This window comes from Hypanus sabinus, chromosome 2 (genome assembly GCF_030144855.1).
Source record: "Hypanus sabinus isolate sHypSab1 chromosome 2, sHypSab1.hap1, whole genome shotgun sequence".
In the NCBI taxonomy this organism is placed as follows: Eukaryota; Metazoa; Chordata; class Chondrichthyes; order Myliobatiformes; family Dasyatidae; genus Hypanus; species Hypanus sabinus.
In genome coordinates this window covers 73,461,408-73,486,840 of record NC_082707.1, presented here as the reverse complement: position 1 = coordinate 73,486,840, position 25,433 = coordinate 73,461,408, and the positions used below count along the sequence as shown (strand labels likewise).

The following is a 25,433-nucleotide window of genomic DNA, read 5'->3' as shown; positions in this document are numbered from 1 at the left end:
TAAACCAAATGGGGATTAATGTTCTTTCTTCTGAGTCTATAAGCTTTTGTTGACAGGCTTTTGGGCAGATCGGCACGAGGGGGTCGAGAGAGAAGACGCAATGCTCTAAGCTGGGCGAGGATCGGACCCCAAAGGGGGGTCCAAGGCCGGGAGATTCTCAGAGGACGGGGGGGGGGGGCGGATGAAGCTAGATGTGTTTGGTTGACCACTCGGAGGGTTCTGAGCTGTTTGGAGAGTCGAGGAGTTCGGAGGGTCCTGAGCTGCGAGTCGAGGAGTTCGGAGGGGAGCGAATGGTGGCCGGAAGACTTCAGTAATTGAGCTCCAACGGATGTGCACGAAGTGGTTTGGACTTTGATAAGTTTTCTTTAATAAGCCTTTTCTTTAATTTTCTCTTCATATATACTGTATCATTATTAATCACTTAGTTATAGTAACCTTTATAAATTGTACTCATTTAATCGCATATGGTGTACTGTCTGTTTTTGGGCGAGGCGGGGAAATCACACAGCATCCACACTAGCTGATTACCCAGGTTGGCGGGGCCGAAGGCTGCTCCCCCTAGACGAGAACGAGCTGAGCGAGCCTGAGGCGACCCAGGGGGTTACAGTTTCAAAAGTCTGTTGGCAATAAAAGTATAAAGCGTAAATCACCCTTTGTTTTATGGTATCTTTATGATATCATAAAGACAAATCTTTCAACTTAGAGCTACTGATAAGAGGAACTCCCTGGTCAAAGTAAAGCATGATACATTGTAGAACAGCACTCACTCTCTCTCTCTCCCTCTCTTTCACTTTCGCTCTGTTGTACGTAGTGACTTATTAATTTTACTGGTAATGTTTTGCAGGTGCAACAAAATGATGGGCAGCAAACAGAAAAAGATGATGACAGCAGCGGCTTATCATGAATTTTGGGGTAGGGTGGAGGTGAGGTCAATTCAAAGACGAATGGTACGCTACAACTCAAGGTTCAGCGTTCAGTGGTGGACAAAGAAATTAAAAGAACGTGATCTCTAGTTATACCACACTCATGTTGTAGGTGTTGGGCGTCATTTTGAAAGTTCTCAAATGATCTCCCTCTGCCCTACTCTTCCATGCTCTTCAGGAGTTTCTGTATTTATGTAACACTGAACTTGGAACTGCTCATTTCACTGTTTTAACCTGGTAGTCATTAATCCAACTCTCAGCCTCCAATTTATCTGACTAATTTTCAATAATGTACTATCTTTCTATTTCCAAACTCCTGTTTAAAATCATTTTTTTCTGGACTGCTTCAGTTGCTGCTGGAGCATCTCCAGTATTCTCACACACTAGTTGGTAAGTTAATTGGTCATTGTAAATTGTCACCTGATTGGGGATAACTGAGTTGCGCAGATCGAATGGCTGACCCATCTATGTATATCATCTTTTACCCAAGTCTGCTTTGTCCTTTCACAAACAAGAGAAAACCTGCAGATGCTGGAAATCCAAGCAATACACACAAAATGCCGGAGCACCTCAGCAGGCCAGGTAGAACCTATGGAGAAGAAGACTGCCGACGTTTCGGGCTGAGACCCTTCAGCAGGACTTTCTTCCTGGCTTGCTGAGGTCCGCCAGCATATTGTGTCTGTTGCTTTGTCATTTTCCTGTTTATCATAAAGCTTTTTGCTCTACTTTCTTACATTGTGAGGATTGTTATAAGGAACAACCTGAAACAGAATTGAAGTTATTTGGATAATAAACAACTTTTCCATTTTCTTCCTGGTTTTATTACAGGCAAAAAAAATTGTTGGATTGAAAAATCAGTGAGCCACATTCTATATGAACACATTCCTTGAAATATGGTTCATGACCCAGTAGGTTAAAGAATGACAATCACCATGTAGCACTCACTTCAACAATGATGAAATGCTTTGAGAGTTTGGTCATGACAACATTGAATTCCTGCCTCAGCAAGGACCTGGACCAATTGCAATTTGCCTATTTCCACAATAGGTCAATGGCAGCTACAATTTCAATGGCTCGGTACGTGGCTTTAGACCACCCGGACAACACAAGCACCAATGTCATGATGATGTTCATCATCTATAGCTCAGCATTAATGCCATCATTCCCACGATCCTGATTGAGAAGTTTAAGAACCTGGGCCTCTGTACCTCCCTCTGTAACTGGATCCTCGACTTCCTAACTGGAAGACCACAATCTGTGCAGATTGATGATAACATATCCTCCTCGCTGATGGTCAACACAGGTCCAGCTCAGGGGTGTGTGCTTAGCCCACTGCTCTACTCTCTATATACACATGACAGTGTGGCTAGGCATAGCTCAAATACCATCTACAAATTTGCTGACGATACAGACATTATTGGTAGAACCTCAGGTGGTGATGAGAGGGTGTACAGGAGTGAGATATGCCAACTAGTGGAGTGGTACCGCAGCAACAACCTGGCACTCAAAGTAAAAGGTGATTGTGGATTTCAGGAAGGGTAAGATGAAGGAAAACATACCAATCTTCATAGAGGAATCAGAAGTGGAGAGAGTGAGCATCTTCAAGTTCCTGGGTGTCAAGATCTCTGAGGATCTAACCTCGTCCCAACATATCAATGTAGTGATAAAGAACTTAAGACAGTGGCTATACTTTATTAGGAGTTTGAAGAGATTTGGCATGTCAACAAGTACACTCAAAAACTTCTATAGTTGTACTGTGGAGAGCATTCTGACAGGCTGCATCACTGTCTGGTATGGAGAAGCTACTGCACAGGACTGAAAGTAGCTGCAGTAGGTTGTAAATATAGTCAGCTCCATCTTGAAAACTAGCTTACAAAGCACCCAGGACATCTTTAGGGAGAGGTGTCTCGGAAAGGTACCATCCATTATTAAGGACGTCCAGAACCCATGGAATGCCCTTTTCTCACTGTTACCTTCAGGTAAGAGGTACAGAAGCCTGAAGGCACACACTCAGTGATTCAGGAACAACATCTTCCCCTCCGCCATCCGTTTCCTAAATGGAAATTGAATCTTTGGGCATTACCTCACTTTTTTTTTAATGTACAGTTTTTCTGTTTTGCACGTTTTTGTTTTAATCTATTCAATGTATGTAATTGATTTACTACTTTATTTATTATTATTATTTTTACTTTTATTTTTTCCCCTCTGCTAGATTATGTATCCCTCTGCCAGTGATAATAAACCTGATTCTGATTCTGATTCACCTTGACTATTGTGAACAGTTTTAGGCCCCTCATCTTAGAAAAAAAGTGCTGGCATTGGAGAGGGTCCAGAGGAGGTTCACAACAATGATTCCAGAAATGATAGTGTTATCCTATGAGGAACTTTTGATGGCTCTGGGTCTGTACTCATTGGAATTCAGAAGGATGAGGAGAGAGCACATTGAAACCTTTTAAATGTTGAAAGGCCTTGACAGAGTAATGTGAAAAAGCCGTTTCACATGGTGGGAGAGTCTAGGACAAGAGGGCACAGCTTCAGGATAGAGGGGAGCCCTTTCAAAACAGGGATGCGGGGGAATTTCTTTAACCGAAGGTGGTGAAGTTTTGGAATTTGTTGCCACAAGCAGCTGTGGAGGCCAGGTCATTGGGTGTATTTAAGGCAGAGAGTGACATGTTCCTCATTGGACATGGCATCGAAGGTTATGGGGAGACAGCCGGGAACTGGGATTGAGGAGGAGGAAAAAAGGATCAGCAATGATTGAATGGCAGAGCAAAACCGATGGGCCGGTTGGCCTAATTCTTCTATGTCTTATGGTCTTATCTCAGGCAAAATGTGCTGAAACTGGGGAGTGTTTAAAGGAGGTTAACATAAAATGATTCCAGGAGAGAATGGATTGTCATAGGAATAGTGTTTGATGGCTTCACTAGAATTCAGAAGAATGAGGGGTGAACTCATCAAAACTTATCGAATTGTAAAAGGCCTTGATAGAGTAGATGAGAAGAGGCTGTTTCCTATGTTGAAGGTGTGGAGAGTCTAAGGCCAGAGGACACAGCCTCAGAATAGGCAGCATCTGAAGAAAGAGAAGCAGAGTCAATGTTTCACATCAAGATGATACATTGACCTGAAAGGTTAACCCTGTTTCTCTTCCCACCGCAGTTTCCTAGCCTGTTGAATCTTTAAGTTTTTTCAATATTTATTTCAGATTTTGGTACATTGTTTTAGGACTTGTGTTCTGAAGGAAGAAGTAGTGGAGATTGTGGAGGCATTAGCAATGATCTTTCAAAAGTTGATAGATCCTGGCCTGTTTCCGGAGGACTGGAAGATTGCAAATGTCACTCCACTATTTAAGAAGGGGGCAAGGAAGAAAGAAGGAAATTGTAGACCTGTTAGCTTGACATCGGTGGTTGGGAAGTTGTTGGAGTCGATTGTCAAGGATGAAGTCACGGAGTGCCTGGAGGCATATGACAAGATAGGCAGAACTCGGCATGGTTTCTTTAAAGCAAAATCCTTCCTGACAAACCTAGTGCAATTTTTGAGGAAATTACTAGGCTGAACAAGGGAGATGCAGTGGATGTTGTGTATTGGGGTTTTCAGAAGGCCTTTGACAAGGTGCCACACATGAGGCTGCTAAACAAGATAAGAGCACATGGATTTATGGGAAAGTTAAATACGTGGATAGAGCGTTGGTTGATTGGCAGGAAACAGAGAGTGGGAATGAAGGGATCCCATTCTGGTTGGCTGCCGGTTACCAGTGGTGTTCCACAGGGGTCCGTGTTGGGGCCGCTTCTTTTTATGTTGTATATCAACGATTTGGATTATGGAATAGATGGCTTTGTGGCTAAGTTTACTGATGATACAAAGATAGGTGGAGGGGCTGGTAGTGATGAGGAAACAGAGTCTGCAGAGAGACTTGGATAGATTAGGGGAATGGGCAAAAAAGTGGCGTATTAATTACAGTGTCAGAAAGTGTATGGTCATGCACTTTGGTAGAAGAAATATATGGGCAGACTATTATTTAAATGGGGAAAGAATTCAAAGTTCTGAGATGCAATGGGATGCAGGATACCCTTAAGTTTAACCTCCAGGTTGAGTTGGTGGTGAAGAAGGTGAATGCAATGTTGGCATTCATTTCTAGAGGAATAGAATATAGGAGTGGGGATGTGATGTTGAGGCTCTATAAGGCACTGGTAAGACCTCACTTGGAATACTGTGTGCAGTTTTGGGCTCCATTCAGAACGGAGATGCGAAAAAAGGTTTTTAGCCAGAGGGTGGTGAATCTCTGGAATTTGTTGCCACGGGCGGCAGTGTAGGCCAAGTCATTGAGTGTATTTAGGGCAGAGATTGACAGATATCTGAGTAGTCAGGGCATCAAAGGTTATGGTGAGAAGGAGGGGGAATGAGACTAAAGGGGAGATTGGATCAGCTCATGATGAAATGACAGAGCAGACTCAATGGGCCGAATGGCCGACTTCTGCTCCTTTGTCTTATGGTCCTATGGACTTTTCCTGAAGGAGACACAAGAGAAATGTATATTTTTCTTTACAGATGATATTATTTACAGAAACAGATTTCCATATATTTTGACTTGGAGTTCAGCATGATTTTTGAACATATCTTTGACTTTATCCATGTACAAGACTATGTAATTGTCTTAGTCTGAAAATATACCTCAAGTCTTTTAAGTGTGGTCTGAAGAAAAGAATAAGGATAATACATTCTGTAAAAATTGCAAAAGGAATCTCTTCATTTGCTCAGATTCGGAATCACAGACATTTGATTTCAGAATCAAAAGAAATCTGAAAGAGAGAGAGCTGTGATGCAGCAGTAATGCAGCTGCCTCACAGCTCCAGTGCATTGGTCACTGATTAAGGCCTCTCATGATGTCTTCATGGAATTTGTGTATACTCTGCATGGGATTCCATTGGACACCCTGGTTTACTCCCTCATCCCAAGGATACCCAGGCCATCAGCTTAATTGGCTTCTATAAATTACCCTGTGGGGAAGTGACTTTAGGGAGAATCAATGGTGGACGGTGTTAGGGGATGGGGTTGGTCAATGTTTGTGTGTGTACAAGTAAACACATTCTGTACAATTATGAAAGCTCACCAATGCCTTGACTTTCTGAGGAGGTAGAAGAGAGCTGGACTATACACATCTACATTCACGTCATTCTACAAATCCACAGAAGGCTGCTTCCCAACATGTTGCAACACTGTATGGTAAGCAAGCTGCAATGTGGCAGATAGGAAGGCTCTACAATGAGTAGAGAAAACTGCCCAACATATCGCCTGCACCAGCCTACCCACCATCAAGGATATATATAGAGAAAGGTGTGGAAAAAGGAACGCACCAACCCTCCTCATGGACAGCTTGTCCTGTTCCCATTAGGGAAGAAGTGACTTATCATCCACCCCAGAACCACCACACTCAAAACCATTTATTTACCCCAAGCAGTAAGTCTGATCAAAATCTGCACCCACTAATCATTGCTTCCACACATCTCACCACCCTACTTTAATATTTCCTGTCAGGACACCATATGTACAGGCACTCCTGTATCTAGCATCACTTCATGGACATACAATCAATCAAAATAAGCTGTCTTGGGAAATTATTTTTATTGTGTATTTTAATGATTATACTTTTTATATTATTCTGTTTATTTTGTACTGTATCGGATTCACAGTAACAATTATTTATTCTGCTTTACCCTTGTTCACTAGCGTTTTGATATGCTTTAACGATGGTGTTAGGGTGCACTGTTTTGTGCAGGTTGATCCCATCATCTAAAGCCTGATTGCCATTGGCCTGAGTTGGAAAGTAAACTGCTACCAAAATGACCCCAGAGAACTCCCGTGGTAGGTAAATGCATGGCACTTTACTGCTAGATATTCCAGGTCTGGTGAGCAGAATTGGGACAGCACTGATGTATTTATGCAAAGAAGAGTTAATCATGAGGCATACTTCTCCACCTTTACTTTTGAGTAACTCTATAGGTCTATCATGATGGACTCGTCAAACTCGATTGCTGCATCCAGTACAGAAGGGGTTAACCAGTATTCTGTGAAACAAAGGACACACACAGTCCTAATATCCCTCAGATTCAGCACCCTAGCTCTGAAATCGATTTTATTCACCAGAGACTGCACTCTTGCCAGCAAGATATTCGGTATAGGGAGTATAAAATCTCATGTCCTTAAGCGTATTTATAACCCTGATCTACACCTATGCTTTCTCTGCGGTATCTTCTGTGGGTATTTCCAATCACAATTGGTGTTGCTTCCATCAGTTTTAACCAGCAATAGTTTGTTTAAATACATTAAGACATCTTTGTTGACTGTACTGACCTTGGAAGCAAATGTGCTTTTTAGCTGTATCAGGCTGAAAGGGGAATATTTAATCATATCAATTGAGAATACTGCTGCTACTTGAGTCGTGCCCATTCGCCCCTGTTACGTACCCCGTAACTGGGTGTCTGACCAGCAGAGAAAGAAGAATCCGTCGGAGTCTGGTGGTACCAAACTAAAGGTGTTTATTAATAAAAATAAGCTAAACCATATCAATAATGCAAATATACATATAAACAAGTTAGCAGTAATAAACCTAAAAGTGTAGGAATAATAATAATAAGCAATAATAAACAATCTCTATCGATGTCTAGGGGTAAATAAATTGTAATAGAATATAAAGTTCTGTTCAGTTCAGTTCATGAGTGCTGATGTAGTTATGGCTGTTGTATTGTAATCGTTAGAGAGAGAGAGAGAGATAACAGCTACAGTCAGGCAAACCTTCGTTTGCTTTCTTAATCCGTCATATCGGTGTGGTCATTCAGTTATGACCTCTCCGTCCTTCTGCTAGACCATTCTTCTGTGGTGGATTCGTCACTCTGGCATGAGTGGACACACACACACACGTCCCCACCGGCCCTGCTTTTACACTGATAGCTTAATGACCAACCTCCTGATTCGGTCTTCGAAGCCCCCACCTTTCTTGTGGGTTCCAACACTCAATCAGAGTCCACTGGCGTGTCTGGAGGGTGTCTCTCCAGACCTGTCCTTTTATCCCTACTAATGGGGACTCAGCTATCCATCACTCCTGAATTACTGTGTCCATTAAATAAGGCCACTCCTTCGGTCCACTGAGGAGTGTTATTGAGCAAAATAGTAGAAGATAAATAACCCTTGCATAAGTCATAATACAATGACATCAACAGTCTCTCTCACCCTCTTATCTGTAGCACATGTTCTTGCCTGGGCTTTATCTCTCTCTCATGGTTAGCATAGAAACAGTAATAGTCCGTGGTTCTCAGGAGGGGGATGGTTAGCTCTGTACCCCATTGTCCATCAGGTCTGTTCATCACTCATAACACCCCAGAACCAGAAGCCTTACACAATTAGACAACATCTACTGCATCCGCTTTAACTATCCTACTTGTAATCTCCTCAAAGATTTATTACAAGTCCATCTGGCAGGATTTTTCCTTAAGGAAACCATGCTGTCTTTGTACAATCTTGTCCTGTCACACCAAGTACTCCATTACCTCATCCTTAACAATTGACTCTAACATCTTCCCAACCAATGGGTTCAGGCTAACTGGTATATAATTTCCTTTCAGCTGCCTTCCTCATTTCTTAAAGACATTTGCAATTTTCCAGTCCTCTAGTACCATGCCAGAGTCCAATAATTTTTGAAAGATCATTTCTGATGCCACCACAATTTCTAACGCTACCTCTTTCAGAATGCTAGGGTGCAGTTCCTCTGGTCCGGGTGACTTACGTACTTTCAGGTCTTTCAGCTGTTTGCCTTTTTTAGGTCCAAGCAAAAAGGTCATTGTCTGGGTGCTCAGCCTGGTAACCCCTCCCCCCAACCCTGATTTCACAATGAATTCTGGATTGCCTTCATGTGCATCATCTATTCCTCAGGGTGGAACTCAGGGCAGCTGAGGGAGCCAGCTGTTCGATTATCAGACCCTGGCAGATGTGGCCAAGGATGTCATTCTGTCTCTCATGCTCCAATAGGAAGCAGTGTGTCACTGAGACAGAGAGACCAAGGAGAAGGTCCCGCCCTATCTGCAGAGCACTGGACTCTGGTCATACAATCTGGAGATGCACGGACATAACCACATCTAAAGTCTGGAATTATAGTATCCATACAGTATCCATTATACCTTCACTCTGTGAGCCCATGGACATGCCAGCAAAAACACATTTACATCCAGTGGCCCCGAACGCTGTACATAAATGCTGCTCCCATGCGGATGATGAACCTGAGGCTTCAACATGGAGCTTCAAGAAGGCTGGGCTCCCTGGATCCTGGCTCATTCAGATGCTGCAACACAGGAGACACATTCCCAGCAGAGGAACGAAGCATCCTGAAGCTTTAGGATGACTCTTGCTGGGTGTTGATAGTCAGAGAGCATGACATCACCTTTCAGTGTCCGCACCAGTAGAAGGTTCCACTTAGAGCCAAGCAAACAAATATTGTGAGTAATATGGGGACTGAGGACAAAGAGCAGATGGTCCTCACACCTTGGGTCTCCTGGACCCAAGCACTGGAATAAGCCACCCTTCCTGTTTCCCTTTTGGAATGAGTGGCAGTGGCCCACTCAGTCTGCATGATGCAGATGCAATTAACCCTTTCCATTGCTCCTGTGCATAAAGGTAATTGTGAGTGTGACAATAATCTTGACTTTGGAAAAAAGATGCTATTGCTTATAGGAGTAATCATGAGCCTGCAGAATTATGAGACTCAATATCAAATTGTCTAATTTTAGGAAAAATGCTCTTTCCACTCGTATCAGAATTGACCATTTCTGCTTGTACTATTTTGGTTCCTGTGGGCAATGTATTACATAGACACTGAAGCAAAGACTGATACCAAATAGACTACAAATTTTAGAAATGTGACATAAAAATCACAAAATATTATAACCTGGTAATCAGCGGGTTAAATAGCATTTATTGGGAAAGAAACAATTAATGTTTCAAGTTCTGAAAACTTCTAATGTTTTCTGCTATTATTTGCACTTTTGGATTTTGAAGGGAAGTTTTTATTGGTTCTTTGAGATTCAAACCAATACCGCTTAATGCCCTTTAACTATGCTCTGCAGGAACCAGAACTTTGTCTTCTATACAACCTGTTGGAGGAGAGAGTGAAGGGAGAGTGGAAGGAGAGGGAGTGAGAGGGAGAGATGAAATTTATATTATTTTTAAACTCTACCACTTTGAATTTATTATGTGTTCAGCATTGAAATACTCAGAATACTGCAATATAATGCTCCAATGTACAGTGTCCATCATCAAGAACCCACATCATCCAGGCTATGCCCTCTTCTTGCTATTACCATCAGGCAGGAATTACAGGAACCATGGGAGAAAGGGAAGGAGGAGGGGCACTAAAGGGAGGTGTTACTCTTTCAACATGGGAGTGGCCTCCATGGTGGTAGAGGAAGTCACAAACTGACATATTGGAATGGGACCTCACCATTTTAACAATTTTTTCCAAGAGTACCATTGAACGTGTCCTGGCCAGCTGCATCACCACCTGGTGTGGGATTTTCAAGGCATCTGACCAATAGTGGCAGAGTGTAGGACCAGAGGGCACAGCCTCAGAATCAAAGGTTATCCCTTTGGAACAGAGATGAGGAGCAATTTCTGCAGCCACAGATGGTTGTGGAGGCCAAGTCCAGTGGGAATAAAAGGGGCCATTTCTTGTTGGCTGCCAGTTTCTAATGGTATTCTTCAGGGGTCAGTGTTGGGACTGTTATTTCACACATTGTTTCCAGATTAAGGAATTCATCAGGACTGGATAGGAAGGGGACTGAAACCAGAATGAGATGGGGGGAGCACAAGCTGGTAGGTGAGAGGTGAGACCAGGTGAGGGATATGGTGGGTGGGGCATATGTGGCTATGGTGGTGAGTTAGAGAGCAGCAGGTATGACAAAGTGTGGGCAGTGAGGGAGAGCCTCACCAAGCACCCAGCAAAGAGAAAATTAAAAATTGTCCAAGTAGATTGGAGATTAAAGGTTTGGAAATGTGATCACACCATTTTCTAAATGAGCAAGAGATAAGCCAGAGTTTGATGGTGGATTTGGCTGGGCAATCAAGGGATTGATGTACATCTTTATAAAAAAAATGTCCCCCAATTCAATAGCTGATTGAGAAGCTTTATGCCCCTTAAGCAATCGTCGTGTGTTACATGTTTGACCACAGGGACAGTGCTGTATCAACTCAGGAACACACTCAATACTAATCTGGCAGCCTGCGGAACAAGGAAAATGCTGGGACCTGTAATGAAAGATGCAATAACAGAACAAAATAATAGTATTAAGATTTATGAACAAGGTGTGATATTTGAAGATTTTAGTAGGTTTTGAGAATGTGACTACAGAATAGATAACAGATCCAGCAGGCATCATGTTTTGACTTTGTGTTACACGGGGGCGACGGAGGAGAACCCAAATGCAGGACACTGGCACGTCGACTCAGTTGGAGAGGCTGGCGTAGACCTGACCGTAGAGCAGAAACCAGGGGGATCTTGACAATGAGACGGGATTCACACGGACTCTCTAGGAACTAGAGCGGAACTTCGAACTGCCTGTTCTAATCGGAACAGGGAACGAAGTATCACACGATAATTGACCAACGAACTGGCAACCTGTGATAGAGTCGCCATCGTATTTATTTCCTAGTCTCTGATGGGAGCCAGATGTACGGTAATTGGGTAACTAGCAGCAATTGACTGAAATTGGGGCATAATAATCGGGGAGAAAGAAGTGTTAAAGGGGAACGGCCAACCGGAACTATGACAGTACACCCCCCCCCCCCAATGGGAGCCTCCCGGCGTTCCTCCAGGTCTGTCTGGATGGTCCCCTGCAAGTCCTGGATGAGGGAAGGGTCTAGGATAAAGGACCGAGTGACCTAGGAACGATCTTCAGGACTGTACCCCTCCCTGTCCACCAGGTATTGAAAGCTCCTGCCCCAACGGCGCACATCTAACAGTCGTCGGACGGTGTATGCCGGATGGTTGTCGATGAGCCGGGCAGGGGGAGGAGTCTCACCTGGGGGACACAAAGGGCTGACGGAGACTGGTTTTAACTGAGACACATGAAAGGTTGGGTGAAAACGCATGGACTTGGGCAGCGTGAGGCGGACGGCTGTGGGGTTGATAATCCTTTCGACCTTGAATGGTCCCAAGAAGCGGGGGTGGGGGGGGGGGGTGCGAGTTTCCTAGGTTCGCATTTGAGCGGGATTTCCTTGGCGGAAAGCCACATCATCTGAACCGGTTGGTACTCTGGTGCTGGAGTCCGGTGTCGGTCGGCCGTTCTCTTATTTCGGTTTTGTCGATCTGAGTGGGGGCGTGCGAGTCTCCTCCCAAACTTTCCGGCACCGATCAACATGCTCCCGAAGCGACTGTACCGCGATCTCTTCTGCCTGCGCGGGGAACAGCGGGCGTTGGTACCTAAGGGAGCACTCGAATGGGGACCTCCCAATGGCAGGACTCACCAGAGAGTTGTGGGCGTTCTCAACCCGCGGGAGATGGTCACTCCAGGTCGACGGGTTGTTTGCCGTTACACAACGTAACGTCGCCTTCAGGTCTTGGTTGACCCATTCCGTCTGCCCTTTCATCTGGGGGTGGAAGCCGGACGACAGGCTGACCGTTGCACCTAAGGCTTGACAGAAGGCCTTTCATACCTCTGAGACGAACTGGAGACCTCGATCGGAGATTATGTCCGCGGGGATTCCGTGGAGGCGGAAGACGTGGCCGGCGAGAAGATCTGCGGTCTCCTGCGCTGAGGGTAGTTAGGGAGGGCCACAAAATACACTGACTTGGAGAAACGATCCACAGTGAGTACGGCAGTGTTTCCATGTGAAGAGGGTAGACGGGTGATGAAATGTAAAACGATGTGGGACCAGGGACAGGTACGGACGGAGTTATCCCGCAGATGGCCGATGGGAGGCTTTTCCACGGGCGCAGACGGAAAATGCGGAAACATGATGTGGTGAACTACATATACCTGTCTGGACACGCCCCCCGTAGCTCCTCCCACGGACCCCGGTATAAAGGCGATTGGAGACACAGCCCCGGCCTCAGTCTCCAGGATGTAGTGTGGTGGTCAATTGCTGCTTGTTCTTTCTTCCCGCCTATATCTCGCCTCACGTTTCCGAGAGTTATTGATGGTGCATCACAGAGGAACGGGTGTCAAAGTCCATGGAGGGCCACCAGAAATGCCTCTTCAGGAGGGTCAGGATCCGATCGACTCCGGAGGCGGAGCTAGAAGTGTGCCCCCACTGTAGGACCTGTGATCAAACAGCATCGGGTACAAAGAGGCGATTGGGAGGTCCTGTGCCTGGGTTGGGTTGCGTCCTTTGGGCCTCTGCATTTGGACTCAATCTCCCATGTGAGGGCAGCCACTACACAGGATGGTGGAAGAATGGTCTTGGGGGTGGGAAGATCCTCCTCGGAATCGTATTGGCGGGAGAGGGCATCTGGCTTCCCGATCTTCGACCCCGGACAATAGGTGAGGGAGTACCTGAATCGGCCAAAAAATAATGCCCAACGGGCCCGACGGGAATTCAGGCGTTTGGCGGTCTGGATATATTCCAGGTTCTTGTGGTCTGTCCAGACGTTGAATGGGTGTTCCGCCCCCTCCAACCAATGCCTCAACTCTTCAAAAACCAGTTTGACCACTAGTAGCTCCCGATTTCCCACGTCGTAGTTTTGTTCAGCGGGAGACAGTCGGCGAGAGACACGGCACAGGGATGTAGTTTCTGATCCGGGCCCGAATGTTGGGATGGTACCGCTCCCACCCCGGAGTCGGAGGCATCAACCTCCACAATGAACTGACAGGAGGGGTCCGGTTAAATCAGAACGGGGGCAGGCGTGAAACGCCTCTTCAGTTCGGCGAATGCTGAGTCCGCCTCGGTATTCCAAAGGAAAGGGGTGGCAGGTGAGGTAAGTTGGGTAAGGGGAGCCGCCACCTGACTGTAGTTTCTGATGAACTGGCGATAGAAGTTCGCAAACCCCAATAACTGTTGGAGTTGTTTGCGGTCTGTGGGTTTGGGCCACTCCGCCACAGTCCGGATCTTCTCGGGATCAGCTCTCACCTGCCCCCTCTCGATGATATAACCTAGGAAGCTGACCGAGGGGACGTGGAATTCGCATTTCTCCACCTTTACAAATAATTTATTCTCCCCCAGCCTCTGCAGGACTTGACGGACATGGTGCACGTGTTGCTGGGGACTGTTGGAAAAGATCAGGATGTCATCCAGGTAGACAAACACAAAGCGGTTAATGAAGTCTTTTAGTACATCGTTAATCAAGGCTTGAAAAACTGCGGGGGCATTGGTGAGGCTGAAAGGCATGACGAAGTGTCTAACTGGGTATTGAAAGCCGTCTTCCACTCGTCCCCCTCCCTTATCTGGACCAAAGATGGTGGCTGTATGAAGTGGCTCGAACGCAGCACTTGAGGCAGTGGGTACTTGTTCTTATGGTTATATGATTAAGGCCTCGGTAATCAATGCAGGGATGGAGAGAGCCATCCTTCTTCCCCACAAAGAAGAATCCAGCGCCCACCGGGGAGGATGAGGGTCGAATAATGTACGCCATGAGAGACTCACTAATATATTTCTCTATGGCTTCTTTCTCAGGCCGGGACAAGTTATACAGGCGACTGGTAGGTAACGAGGCCCTGTGGAGAAGGTCGATAGCGCAGTCATACGGGCGGTGTGGAGGCAGGGAAAGAGCACGTTGCTTGCTGAATACCTGTCCCAGGTCGTGGTATTCTGTGGGAACTCTGGACAAGTCGAGGGTTTCAAAGACAGGCGAGGTCACTGCATCTTCCCTAGGGGATAGGGGCCGACTGCAGACAGGTGGCGTGGCAAAACGGGCTCCAGCTGGCTATCCTCCCGGTAGACCAATCAATGCAAGGATTATGGCGGTGTAACCAGGGGTATCCATTACTATCGGGGCTTGAGGAGAGGAGATTAGGTTAAATTGTGCCTGCTCCCGAGGATTCCCAGAGAGGATCGAAGACACTGGTGGAGTACGGTGTGTGACTGGAGCCAGAAGTCTTTCGTCCAGTGCCTGGGCTTCCAGAGGGGTAGACAACAGCTCCCAAGGAATTCCGACCTGGGCAGCTATGTCTTCATCCAACGGATTCCCCTCAGCACCAGAGTCTATCAAGGTAGACAAGGACAGGGACTGTTGGTTGTAGGTTACCGTAGCTTGGATCTGCATTTGGGTTTGGGGAACTGAAGGGAGTGTCGTCTGATTCACCAGAACCGTTGGAGTGGGGGCAACGCTAGGAGTGGATGGGGAAGAGAGGCTGGCTGAAGATGGTAAGGTGGGCCATAGGATGCCCCGAAGAGCGGGGTGACCGGTCTTTTCTCTCAGACGCTCTCGAAGTCCATTATCTACCCTGGTGTCTAGAGAGACCAAAGAGTCCAGGCTGTTCGCATCATCCCTGGCCACTAATTCATCTTTTATCTTGTCAGAGAGACCCTGTCGAAACACTTCCTGTAGTACTTCATCATTCCACCCAGAGTCGGCCGCTAAAGTTCGGAACTACGGAGTATTTCGCTATGCTTCGCGAGCCCTGACAGAGAGTCAGAAGGCGCCTAGCAGCGTCCTTCCCGCGAATGGGCTGTTCAAAAGCTTTCCTCATTTCGGAGACAAAGAGGGAGAAGGAGGAACAGATCTCTGGCCAGTTGTCCCAGATCGCGGTGGCCCATGATAAGGCATCCCCTCGTAACAGCCCCATGATGCACGCAATTTTTGATCTGTCCGAGCTGTACGTACGTGGCTGTTGCTCAAAAGCCAGAGAGCACTGCAGTAAGAAAGCCCGGCACTTCCCGAGGTTTCCAGCTTAGGGATCTCGTTCAGGTACGTAAAGCTCTCGAGGTAATTGTGTTGCCGAGCCAAAGGGCGTACCCACCGCAGGCTGTGTGGTCTGGTCAGACTGGGTTCTTGGAAGGGTCGGAGTAAGGGGAGCGGATACCCGGTCAACCTGCTCACTGATCTTTTTTACATCCTCGGATAGGGTACGAAGATCTTTCATGACTTCTCTGAGTAGTTGATCATGTATGCCCAGTAGGGAGTCCTGGCTAACGAGGGCCTGATGCACCGGGTCCGTGTCCGCTGGGTTCATTCTGGCCAGTTCGTTCTGTTACACGGGGGCGACGGAGGAGAACCCAAGTGCAGGACACTGGCACGTCGACTCAGTTGGGGAGGCTGGTGTAGACCTGAACATAGAGCAGAAACCAGAGGGATCTTGACAAGGAGACAGGATTCACAGGGACTCTCTAGGAACTAGAGCGGAACTTAGAACTGCCTGTTCTAATCTGAACAGGGAACGAAGTATCACACAAGAATTGACCAACGACCTGGCAACCTGTGATAGAGTCGCCATCGTTTTTATTTCCTAGTCTCTGATGAGAGCCAGATGTACGGTAATTGGGTAACTAGCAGCAATTGACTGAAATTGGGGCATAATTGGGGAGAAAGTGTTAAAGGGGAATGGCCAACTGGAACCATGACATTCTGAATGTTTTCAATAAGTCCCATTGAAGACCTTGTTAAGTCAGTTGGAGTTTGATGTAATATTCTGACATGAACTGGGAACTGGTAATTGGACAGAAACCGAAGAATAGGAATGAATGTCCCTCTCAGGTCGTCAAGCTGTGTCTGATCGGTTACAGCAGGAATCAGCACTTGGCATTCAACCTCTCAGGAACTACAGCAACATTTTGACTGAGAGGATCAAATGTTGTATTTCTAGGTTTGCTGACAGGACCTGACTGGGTTGGATGAAGAATCTGAAGGAGAATGAAAAGGGGTTTCAGTGAGATAAAGGCAAACTGACTGAGGGCTCAGGAATGTGGCCTCAAAGGATCCCAGGTGTTCCCACACTGAAGTCAATCAATGCCAACGTGCAGGTGAAACAAGTAATTAGGAAGACACATTTTGGGATTTATTGAGAAAAGATATGAGTTCAGGAGTAAAGACAGCTTACCATAATTGCAGTATACAAGGCCCTGTCTGGGTTTGTCAAGCTCTGGTTTCCTGTCTCCCTGGGGTCCTCCATTCATCCTGTCTGACAACTGTGCATTAGATGTCACCCTACCCAATGAAGCTACAACAAGAGCAAGCTGTGACGAATTCAAGTACAAAAATCAGTTATGTCCCTCACCCAAAGTTTCCCAGGAAGTTTACACATATATTTTGTAGGCTGGACAGCCAGCCTTCAAACCTCTGCAGAACACTTCTGGTGTACATGTCAGATGGCCTGCAAAAGTTCTGGTTCCATGACTGGAGACACAGATGAAAACAAGTTGATACAAGCAGTACAGCAGAAGGAAGTGGGCAATGGTGTCAATACAATTGTTAACCATACAACTATATTGGTTGCAATCTAAAATTAAGTTCACCACTGCGGATTGGTGATAACATCTGCTCCTCACTGATGATCAGCACTGGTACACCTCAGGGGTGTGTGCTCAGCCCACTGCTCTACTCTGTCTATACCCGTGACAGTGTGGCTAGGTACAGCTCAAATACCATCTATAAATTTGCTGAATGATACAACCATAGTTGGTAGAATCTCAGACGGAGACGAGGGGGCTACAACAACCTTGCACTCAACGTCAGTAAGACGAAAGAACTGCTTGTGAACTTCAGGAAGGGTAAGACAAAGGAACACATACCAATCCTCAGAGGGATCATTAGTGGAGAGAGTGAGTAGTTTCAAATTCCTGGGCGTCAAGATCTCTGAGGACCTAACCTGATCCCAACATATTAATGCAGCTGCAAAGAAGGCAAGGCAGTGTCTATACTTCATTAGGAGTTTGAACAGATTTGGTATGTCAACAAAAACACTCAAAAACTTCTTTTGAGGTACCGTGGAGACCATTCTGAATTCATAGCGTGGATCATTGTCTGGTCTGGGAGGGTGGGTGGACTACTACACAGGATTGAAAGAAGCTGCAGAGGGTTGTAAATTTAGTCAGCTCTGTCTTGGGTACTAGCCTACAAAGTACCAAGGACATTTTCAAGGAGCGGTGTCTCAGAAAGGCAGCGTCCATTGTTAAACTCCAGCACGCAGGGCATGCCCTTTTCTCACTGTTACCATCAGGTAGGAGGTACAGAAGCCTAAAAGCACACACTCGGTGATTCAGTAACAGCTTCTTCCCCTATGCCATCCAACTCCTAAATGGGCATTGAACCACGATCACTACCTCAATTTTTAATACATATTATTTCTGTTTTTGCTTGTTTTAATATATTCATTGTACATGCACTGTAATTTAATTATTTATTTCCTCCTATATTTTGTATTGCATTGAACTGGAAGTTATCAAATTTCACAACACACGTAAATGATAATATATCTGATTCTGATTCATTAAAATGATGTAAATATTAAATACATTTCTTAGATATGTAAACCTTAACAGGGATTCGGACTTTAGCAATGTTATAACCATAAACTATCTTCTAATATCCTTGTTTTCTGTTAATTGCATTATTGTAAGGTGATTTTGTTGTACAGAATTACTAAATATATGAGCAGCATACTTAAATGCAAACAGTACATTTTTAAACCACTGAAGGGCAACAATTATGGAGTGATAGAGTATTTCAGCATAGGAACAGGCCATTTCACCCAACTCATTCAAATAATTTCTCTGGCAACAGGTTTCATACACTCACCTCCTTCTGCATGAAGAAGTTGCTCTTCAGGTGCCTGTTAGATTTTTCCCTTCACGTCTTCAACCTATGCCTGAAGACTGTATACACCACTGAAGGATAAGCTCTCTGTCTCCTGTCATGGTGTGTTTCTCAGTGACTAACCAACATTTTTCTGAATTTTGCATGTTTCAAATTATAAAGACTCATTGCAAGTAGTATGGATTAAACATCTGATGGATGTGAGTTGGTAACATATAAGAGGGTTTGGGCTATATTTTGTGATCTGATCAATTTATTTTCTAGCAAACACGAGGAAATCAGCAGATGCTGGAAATTCAAGCAACACACACAAAATGCTGGTGGAATACAGCAGGCCAGGCAGCATCTATAGGGAGAAGCTGCCTGGCCTGCTGCGTTCCACCAGCATTTTGTGTAATTTATTTTTCTTTCTGTTTGCATTTATTTATTTAAATGTACTTGTGCCAAATTCCTTTTTACACATAAATTTTATTTTAAAAAAGATTATAAAATATTTGAATATATTTTAATAATATTACAACTCAAGATGACACACTACTGAATGCATCAGCCTATTTTTGGGAATTTGCATATTGATGCAGTTCAAGTATTAATATATTTAAACAATAAAACAAGAAAGTCAGCTAATTCTATGTCTGGGAAGTACTTGCAGAAGAACACAGTAAATACAAAGGCAATCAATTATGCTTTTTTCACATTATACACAGAATGTTGCAAAAAATTGAGGAGACATGATTATCATGAATTTAAACTGTATATAAACATAATGCATTGATCCACTTTAAACCAGGGCTGGATGTTTTATGGAAGATGAAATGACAATTATTTATTCTACTTATGGATTCTCAGATCACAACAATGAATGAAACAATCCGTCACAAGAGAACAAAGGGTCAAGCAAATTACATAAAACGCTCTTACAACGTTTAACTGACTGCTCTGCCTTCTTTGTACCTTCAGCAATTTCCGATTTAGATTGTTTTGTCATAAAATTATATAACTCTCATCCATGGGATGGCTATTGGAATTTAAAGAGGGATTTAAAGTTGGGTTCTGAGTAGGATTTTGAATGGGATTTAGAATATAATTTAGAGTGGGAGTTAGACTGCCAAATGAATGGGAATCTGAAGTGGGATTGGTGATCTGATTATAAGTACGATCCCACACAGAAATATTTGTTTGCCTTTGGGTCTACATGTAGAGCACAGAGAAGAAAATACTCAGACAATTCACTGCAAATTACCATTGTATTAAAGCAGCAAAACAAATTTCAAATGGCATCTGTTGCACAAGACAAGTCAAGGGGGTTTTATGCCACCTTTTGACATTGACTTCCTAACTTAAATCCCCTATTCGGTTCACAAAACACTGAACAACCCATCCCTTCAGAAAGACTTACGTAAAGCAAGTGAAACTAAATCTAGTTCATTTTAATAGACTTTTAATGGTGGTACAGCAGCAGTTGAAGTTGCTGAGACCAAAATGGGAAAGATCTATCAAGTGTGCATCATTGGTTTGAACGGCGAAAGAATTATGGTTGATATATTGCAGTTGGAAGCTGAATTTAATGTGATGAAAATCATGACGTTTTAAAAATTGCTGATAACCAAACTGCCATCTTTATTATGTACTTGAATAATATATGGGTTTTGGAGATGAAAATTGGCTAGATAGTTTGACCTGCCAGGTTATGGAAGTTGACAATGAGCACCTAGATATTCTATGTAGCTTTGTGGATCGAGGCAGAATTGCTTCCTTTACTTCAAATTCAGTTTTCTCGAGTGAATTCTAGACATTAATATGTTTAATGTTAAAAATCTAACTATTTATTAATTGGAGTTGCTTAATGGTTCACTCTTTTCTCAATTTCTCTCTTCTTAAGGTGTCGGGAGTGTGGAAGATCTGCGCCTCATTTTTAGTGACAAGTAACTGGAAAACAAGAAATCATTCTCCCATTACCAGATCAGGGACAAATCGACAATACTCGTCATAACAGAACTAGTTGCAGGAGCAATAGAATAGATTTGAAATGTACTCTGAAGAAGAATTGAACTGTAGTGATCTGTGTTTATATCGCATGTGATATTATTCAGAGACATGAGATGCAATCGTGGCTTTAATGTGTTTGTATAAGCTAGTGTTTCCAAAAGTAAATTTGGTTTATTTTCTGATGAAGGATCTGGGCCCGAAACATCGACTATTTCCATAGATGAAGCCTGGCCTGCTGAGTTCCTCCAGCATTTTGAGTGTGTTGCTTGGTATACCTTCAGTGTTTACGTTGACCTTAGTGAGGAGAAATGGGGTTCGATTGAACACTTTGTGTAGAAGAAACAAAAGAGAGCACAGAGGGTAGAATCTGGAGCAAATCGGGGTGGGGATGTAAAGTGTAAGGTGATTTGGAGGAAGGCAGTGAATCAGTCAGCGTCTATGGAAGGGAATAGTGTTGGCGCGTGGCCAAGTGGTTAAGGCGTTCCTCTAGTTATCTGAAGGTCACTAGTCCTGAACTTATCTCACTAGTCCTTATCTGAAGGTCACTGCATGTGTGTCCTTGAGCGAGGCACTTAACCACACATTGCTCTGCGACGTTACCAGTTCCAAGCTCTATGGGTCCCAATGCCCTTCCCTTAGACAACATTGGTGGCGTGGATAGCGGAGACTTGCAGCTTGGGCAACTGCCGGTCTTCCATGGAAAAAAAAAACAGACCTTGCCCAGGCTTGTGCCCTGGAAACTTTCCAAGATGCAATTCCATGGTTTATTGAGACTAACGGGGGCCTAAATGGAAGGGAATGAGCAGTTGAAGAAATCAGAAGAGATTTTTTGTGTGGAATGCTCTGTTTTTTTTCTTGTGCAAATCCTTACTTAGCTATTACAAAATGTGGTTTTATGTCATAATTAGAAAATTTTCCATATTTCTTTTCAACAGTTGGCACGTTTTCAGAGAGGTAGTGATATTACTTGTTTGGTGGGTGATGGGTGCTGATGCTTCCTGCTGAAATAAGTGGGGGAGGGAGGTTAATGTTCTGCTGCTGTTTGTGCATGGGAGGGGGAGAGGGAGCTTTGGGTTCTAACGTTTTACTGTCATTCATTCTTTGGGGTTCTCTTCTGTTTTTGTGGATGTCTGTGAGAGTAAGAATTTCAGGTGCACTCTATATATTCATTGATATTATTTGGAACCATTGAACCATTTTCCTATTCAACTTTATGACATCAATCTTGATTTTTTTTTGTGCAAAGGCTTTCTTTTCCTTCAGAGGCAGTGAGTGTTGTGTTCCAATGTGTCCGGCAACTGGCAATTTGACAAGAATGGGCCAAAGGGATTAATTTGGATTCTAATTTAGGTGGTGCCAATGGGATTATTTTCAATCTTAATTTCCTGGATGGAAATGATTGAAGTCTCAGATTCCACTCCAGCTCTCATCTTGTTTCGGATCTGAGCATCAGTTCCCCAACATAGTGCTAGAGAACCCAAGCAAGGCTGGTTTTGTAGCTGTATCCACCCTGAATTAGCAGACGGGTGATTGATAGATGTCAAGAAGGAATGTAGAGGAAAACTGGACAAAAGGGACAAAATATCCTGTAAACAATCCCGGGAGTGCAACGGTGGTCAAAGATAATAGGCAATGTGATTCGGGTTTTATTTTGTTCTAAATAGAACCTTCTCTTGTATTATTTTGTATCACTTATGCTTAATTATGTTTTCCTTGTGAAAGTTTTGTCACTGATTTTATGTGCCTCTGATGCAGCTGCAAGTAAGCATGTGCGTATGTATACTTGTGCAAATGACTTTGACTTTCATAAAAATAAAATATGTTACTTCAGAAGCCTTGGGCTTGGAGATGAGCTGCTTGTGTTTGAGGCTTCTGTCTGAATACACTATTGGCTTGGCAATAGCTAGTGGTCAACCATTGCTTTTCAGATTGTGTAACTGTTCTCAGTTTTATGCCCCAAAATTCAATGCAGGATCCTTTAAATTTCATTAGATGTTTGAGTGATTTGAAAAAGAATAGAAGTGGTATGATTAGAAAGTTTACAAATGATACTAAACTTAGTGACACTGTATTGTGAAGAATGGTGTCTAAATTTGCAAAAGGATCTAGATGAACTGGAAAAGTGGGCAAGGAAATGGCTGACAGAGTTGAACACAGACAAGTGTGAGGTGTCTATTTAACACAGACAAGTGAAGTGTTGCATTTTGGTTGGGTAAAATGTGGCTGGACCTGCACAGTAAATGATAGGGCCTTGGAGAACATTGTAGAACAGAGACACCTAGAGATACAGCTACAAAAGTTCTCTAAATGTGGTAACACGGTGGTGTCTGAAAAGAGGATGCTGTCCAAGTTGCATGCTATCTTGGACAATGTCTCCCATCCACTCCATAATGTACTGGTTAGGCACAGGAGTACATTCAGCCAGAGACTCATTCCACCAAGCTGCAACACTGAGCATCATAGGAAGTCATTCCTACCTGAGGCCATCAAACTTTACAACTCCTCCCTCAGACACCCTGAGCCGGTAGGCTGGTCCTGGACTAATTTCCACTTGGAATTATTTACTTATTGTTACACTATTCTTGGTTGGTGTGACTGTAATGAAACCCAATTTCCCTCGAGATCAATAAAGTATGTCTATCTGTAACACGAGTAGACAGGCATGTGTATGGTTGCTTTCATTAGCGGAGAATTTGAGTAGATGAGTTGGGACATATTGCTACAGTTGGACAAATCATTGGTTTGTCTACACTTGGACTGTTGTGTTTAGTTCTGGTTGCCAATGTATAAGAAAGATGTGATTAAGATTTGCAGAAAAGATTCATCGAACTGTTGTCTAGATCAGAGGGCTTGAGTTAGAAATAGGGATTGGATAAGCAGGGAACAGGTTTCCCAGGTGCAAAGGAGGCTGAGAGGTGATCTTGCAGAGATTTAGAAAGTTATGAGAGGCTTAGATAGGGGACATAATGCAATCTTTTTCCAGGTGACAGGAGAAAGATTTAAAGGGGATCTGAGAGACAGGTTTGTTTTACACAGTGCATGGTGGCAATGTGGAACAATCTGCCAGAAGAGATTGCCGTTTGATATTCTGGCCAGGGGCATAGGGTGGCAGCAAACTGTGATATCTGTTGAAGTTGCTTATTTCTTTTTGGGTTCAGGCAGATGATTTTGTGCACAAAGAGGGAAGTTAGGGATCCGGTTTGAGTTTAGAGACAGAGATGTGGGGTAATTAGAGGACAGGCTATATTTAGCAGACGCTGCTGCTCATTCAAAGGCCAGGGATATGAACTTGGGCACCCACGGGTTGGGCCAGAATGTCCAGCCAGATGTTGGACCAGCAGGCTAGTGTGGATAAAGGCTGGTAGCACCACCCCCACCCCCAGCCCAACGAGTTGTCACCGGGTTCCAGAGTTGGGATTCTATGCAGATGGGAAGAATGAGGTCGATGACCTGTTGGCTTCAGAAATTCATGAGACCAAAGTTTGAGGCCTAGTATTGAGGCTTCTGACATCAGTGACCTCAGAGATCGAAGCCTGGTGTTTGGTGATTGGTGGGTTCTGGGATCAATGACGAGGATCAAGCCCTGAGGGTTCAATCAGAGCTCCAGAGGTTGAGGAGCTACAAATTGATGCAAGTCCACTGGGGTAGATGACAACCCAATCTCTGCATGTCCAAGTCTGAACCTGGGTTTGATGGAGGCTGAATGCCGATGAAGATAGACTATCTTGGGATTAGAGGATTGTGTGTGTGTGTGTGGATGGGAGGGAGGGTTTGGCTGTTGTTGTTTTGTTGTTGTTGTGACCTGTGTTGTTCTGCCAAGCTTTTTGGGCATCTACGTTGGCACCAGAATGTGGGACAACACCTGGGTGCTGCCCCAGCGCACACTCGGGTGTGCCGGTTGTTAACACAAATAACACATTTCACTGCATGTGTCGATGTACATGTGATAAAAATTTCAATCTTGAATCATGGCCTTTACAAGCTGAGGGACTGAGTGTAATTATTGTGATGTCCTGTTGCAAAGGTACAAAACTTTGGAGAGACTCCAGTTCAATATTCTGTACAGTTCTGATTGCGACATTACAGGAAAGATGTGATAGCCAAAGAGAGAGTGCAGAAGAGATTCACCAGATGTTCACGATCTAGATGCAGTGTTTCCACCCAAAATGTTGACAATTCCTTTCCTCCCATGAATGCTGCTCGAGCTGCTGATCAGACTATTTGCTACTCCAGATTCCAGCATCTGCAGTCCCTTCTGTCTTCATCAATTGTTGCCTGAAATGGAGGGCTGTTGTTCTAATGGGAAAAAGGAGAGGGTGGGTAAATTCCCACATGAACTTGGGAGGTGGGGGGGCTGATCTTGTAGAGGATTATAAAATTATGAGGAGCACAAATGAGATAGATAACTAGAATAGTTTTACCAGGGTAGGGGAGTCTGCTACTCAAGTGCACAGTTCTATGGAGAGAGAAAAGAAATTAAGGACAATCTGATGAATAGATAATTCACTTAAAGCGTAGTGGTTAAATGGAAGATGCTGATGAGGAGATATACAGGAATTAGATAATTTATTTGGCGGAGTGGTGCCACAGCGATAACCTTGCACAGTATCAGTTATATCAAAGCAATGATTATGAACTTCAGGAAGGGGAATCTGGAGATCACCTTATGATCCTCATGAGGGTCAACGATGGAAAATGTGAGCAGCTTCAAATTCCTGGGCATCAGCTTCTCAGAGGATCTGTCCTGGACCCAAGACTTTGATACAATCATGAAGAAAGCAGGTTGACAGCTG

The 25,433-nt window shown here is 44.3% G+C and overlaps 1 protein-coding gene across 1 annotated transcript in view; it reads left to right on the top strand.

The window, feature by feature from the left end:
• The first annotated feature begins 15,563 nt into the window (after positions 1 to 15,563).
• LOC132403622 (uncharacterized protein DDB_G0292642-like) overlaps positions 15,564 to 25,433 on the top strand; it is an 85,478-nt gene continuing 75,608 nt past the window's right edge. Inside the window, exon 1 of the mRNA XM_059987083.1 lies at positions 15,564 to 15,756. Within this exon, the coding sequence (XP_059843066.1) occupies positions 15,564 to 15,756 (193 nt within the window). The remainder of the gene's footprint in view (positions 15,757 to 25,433) is intronic.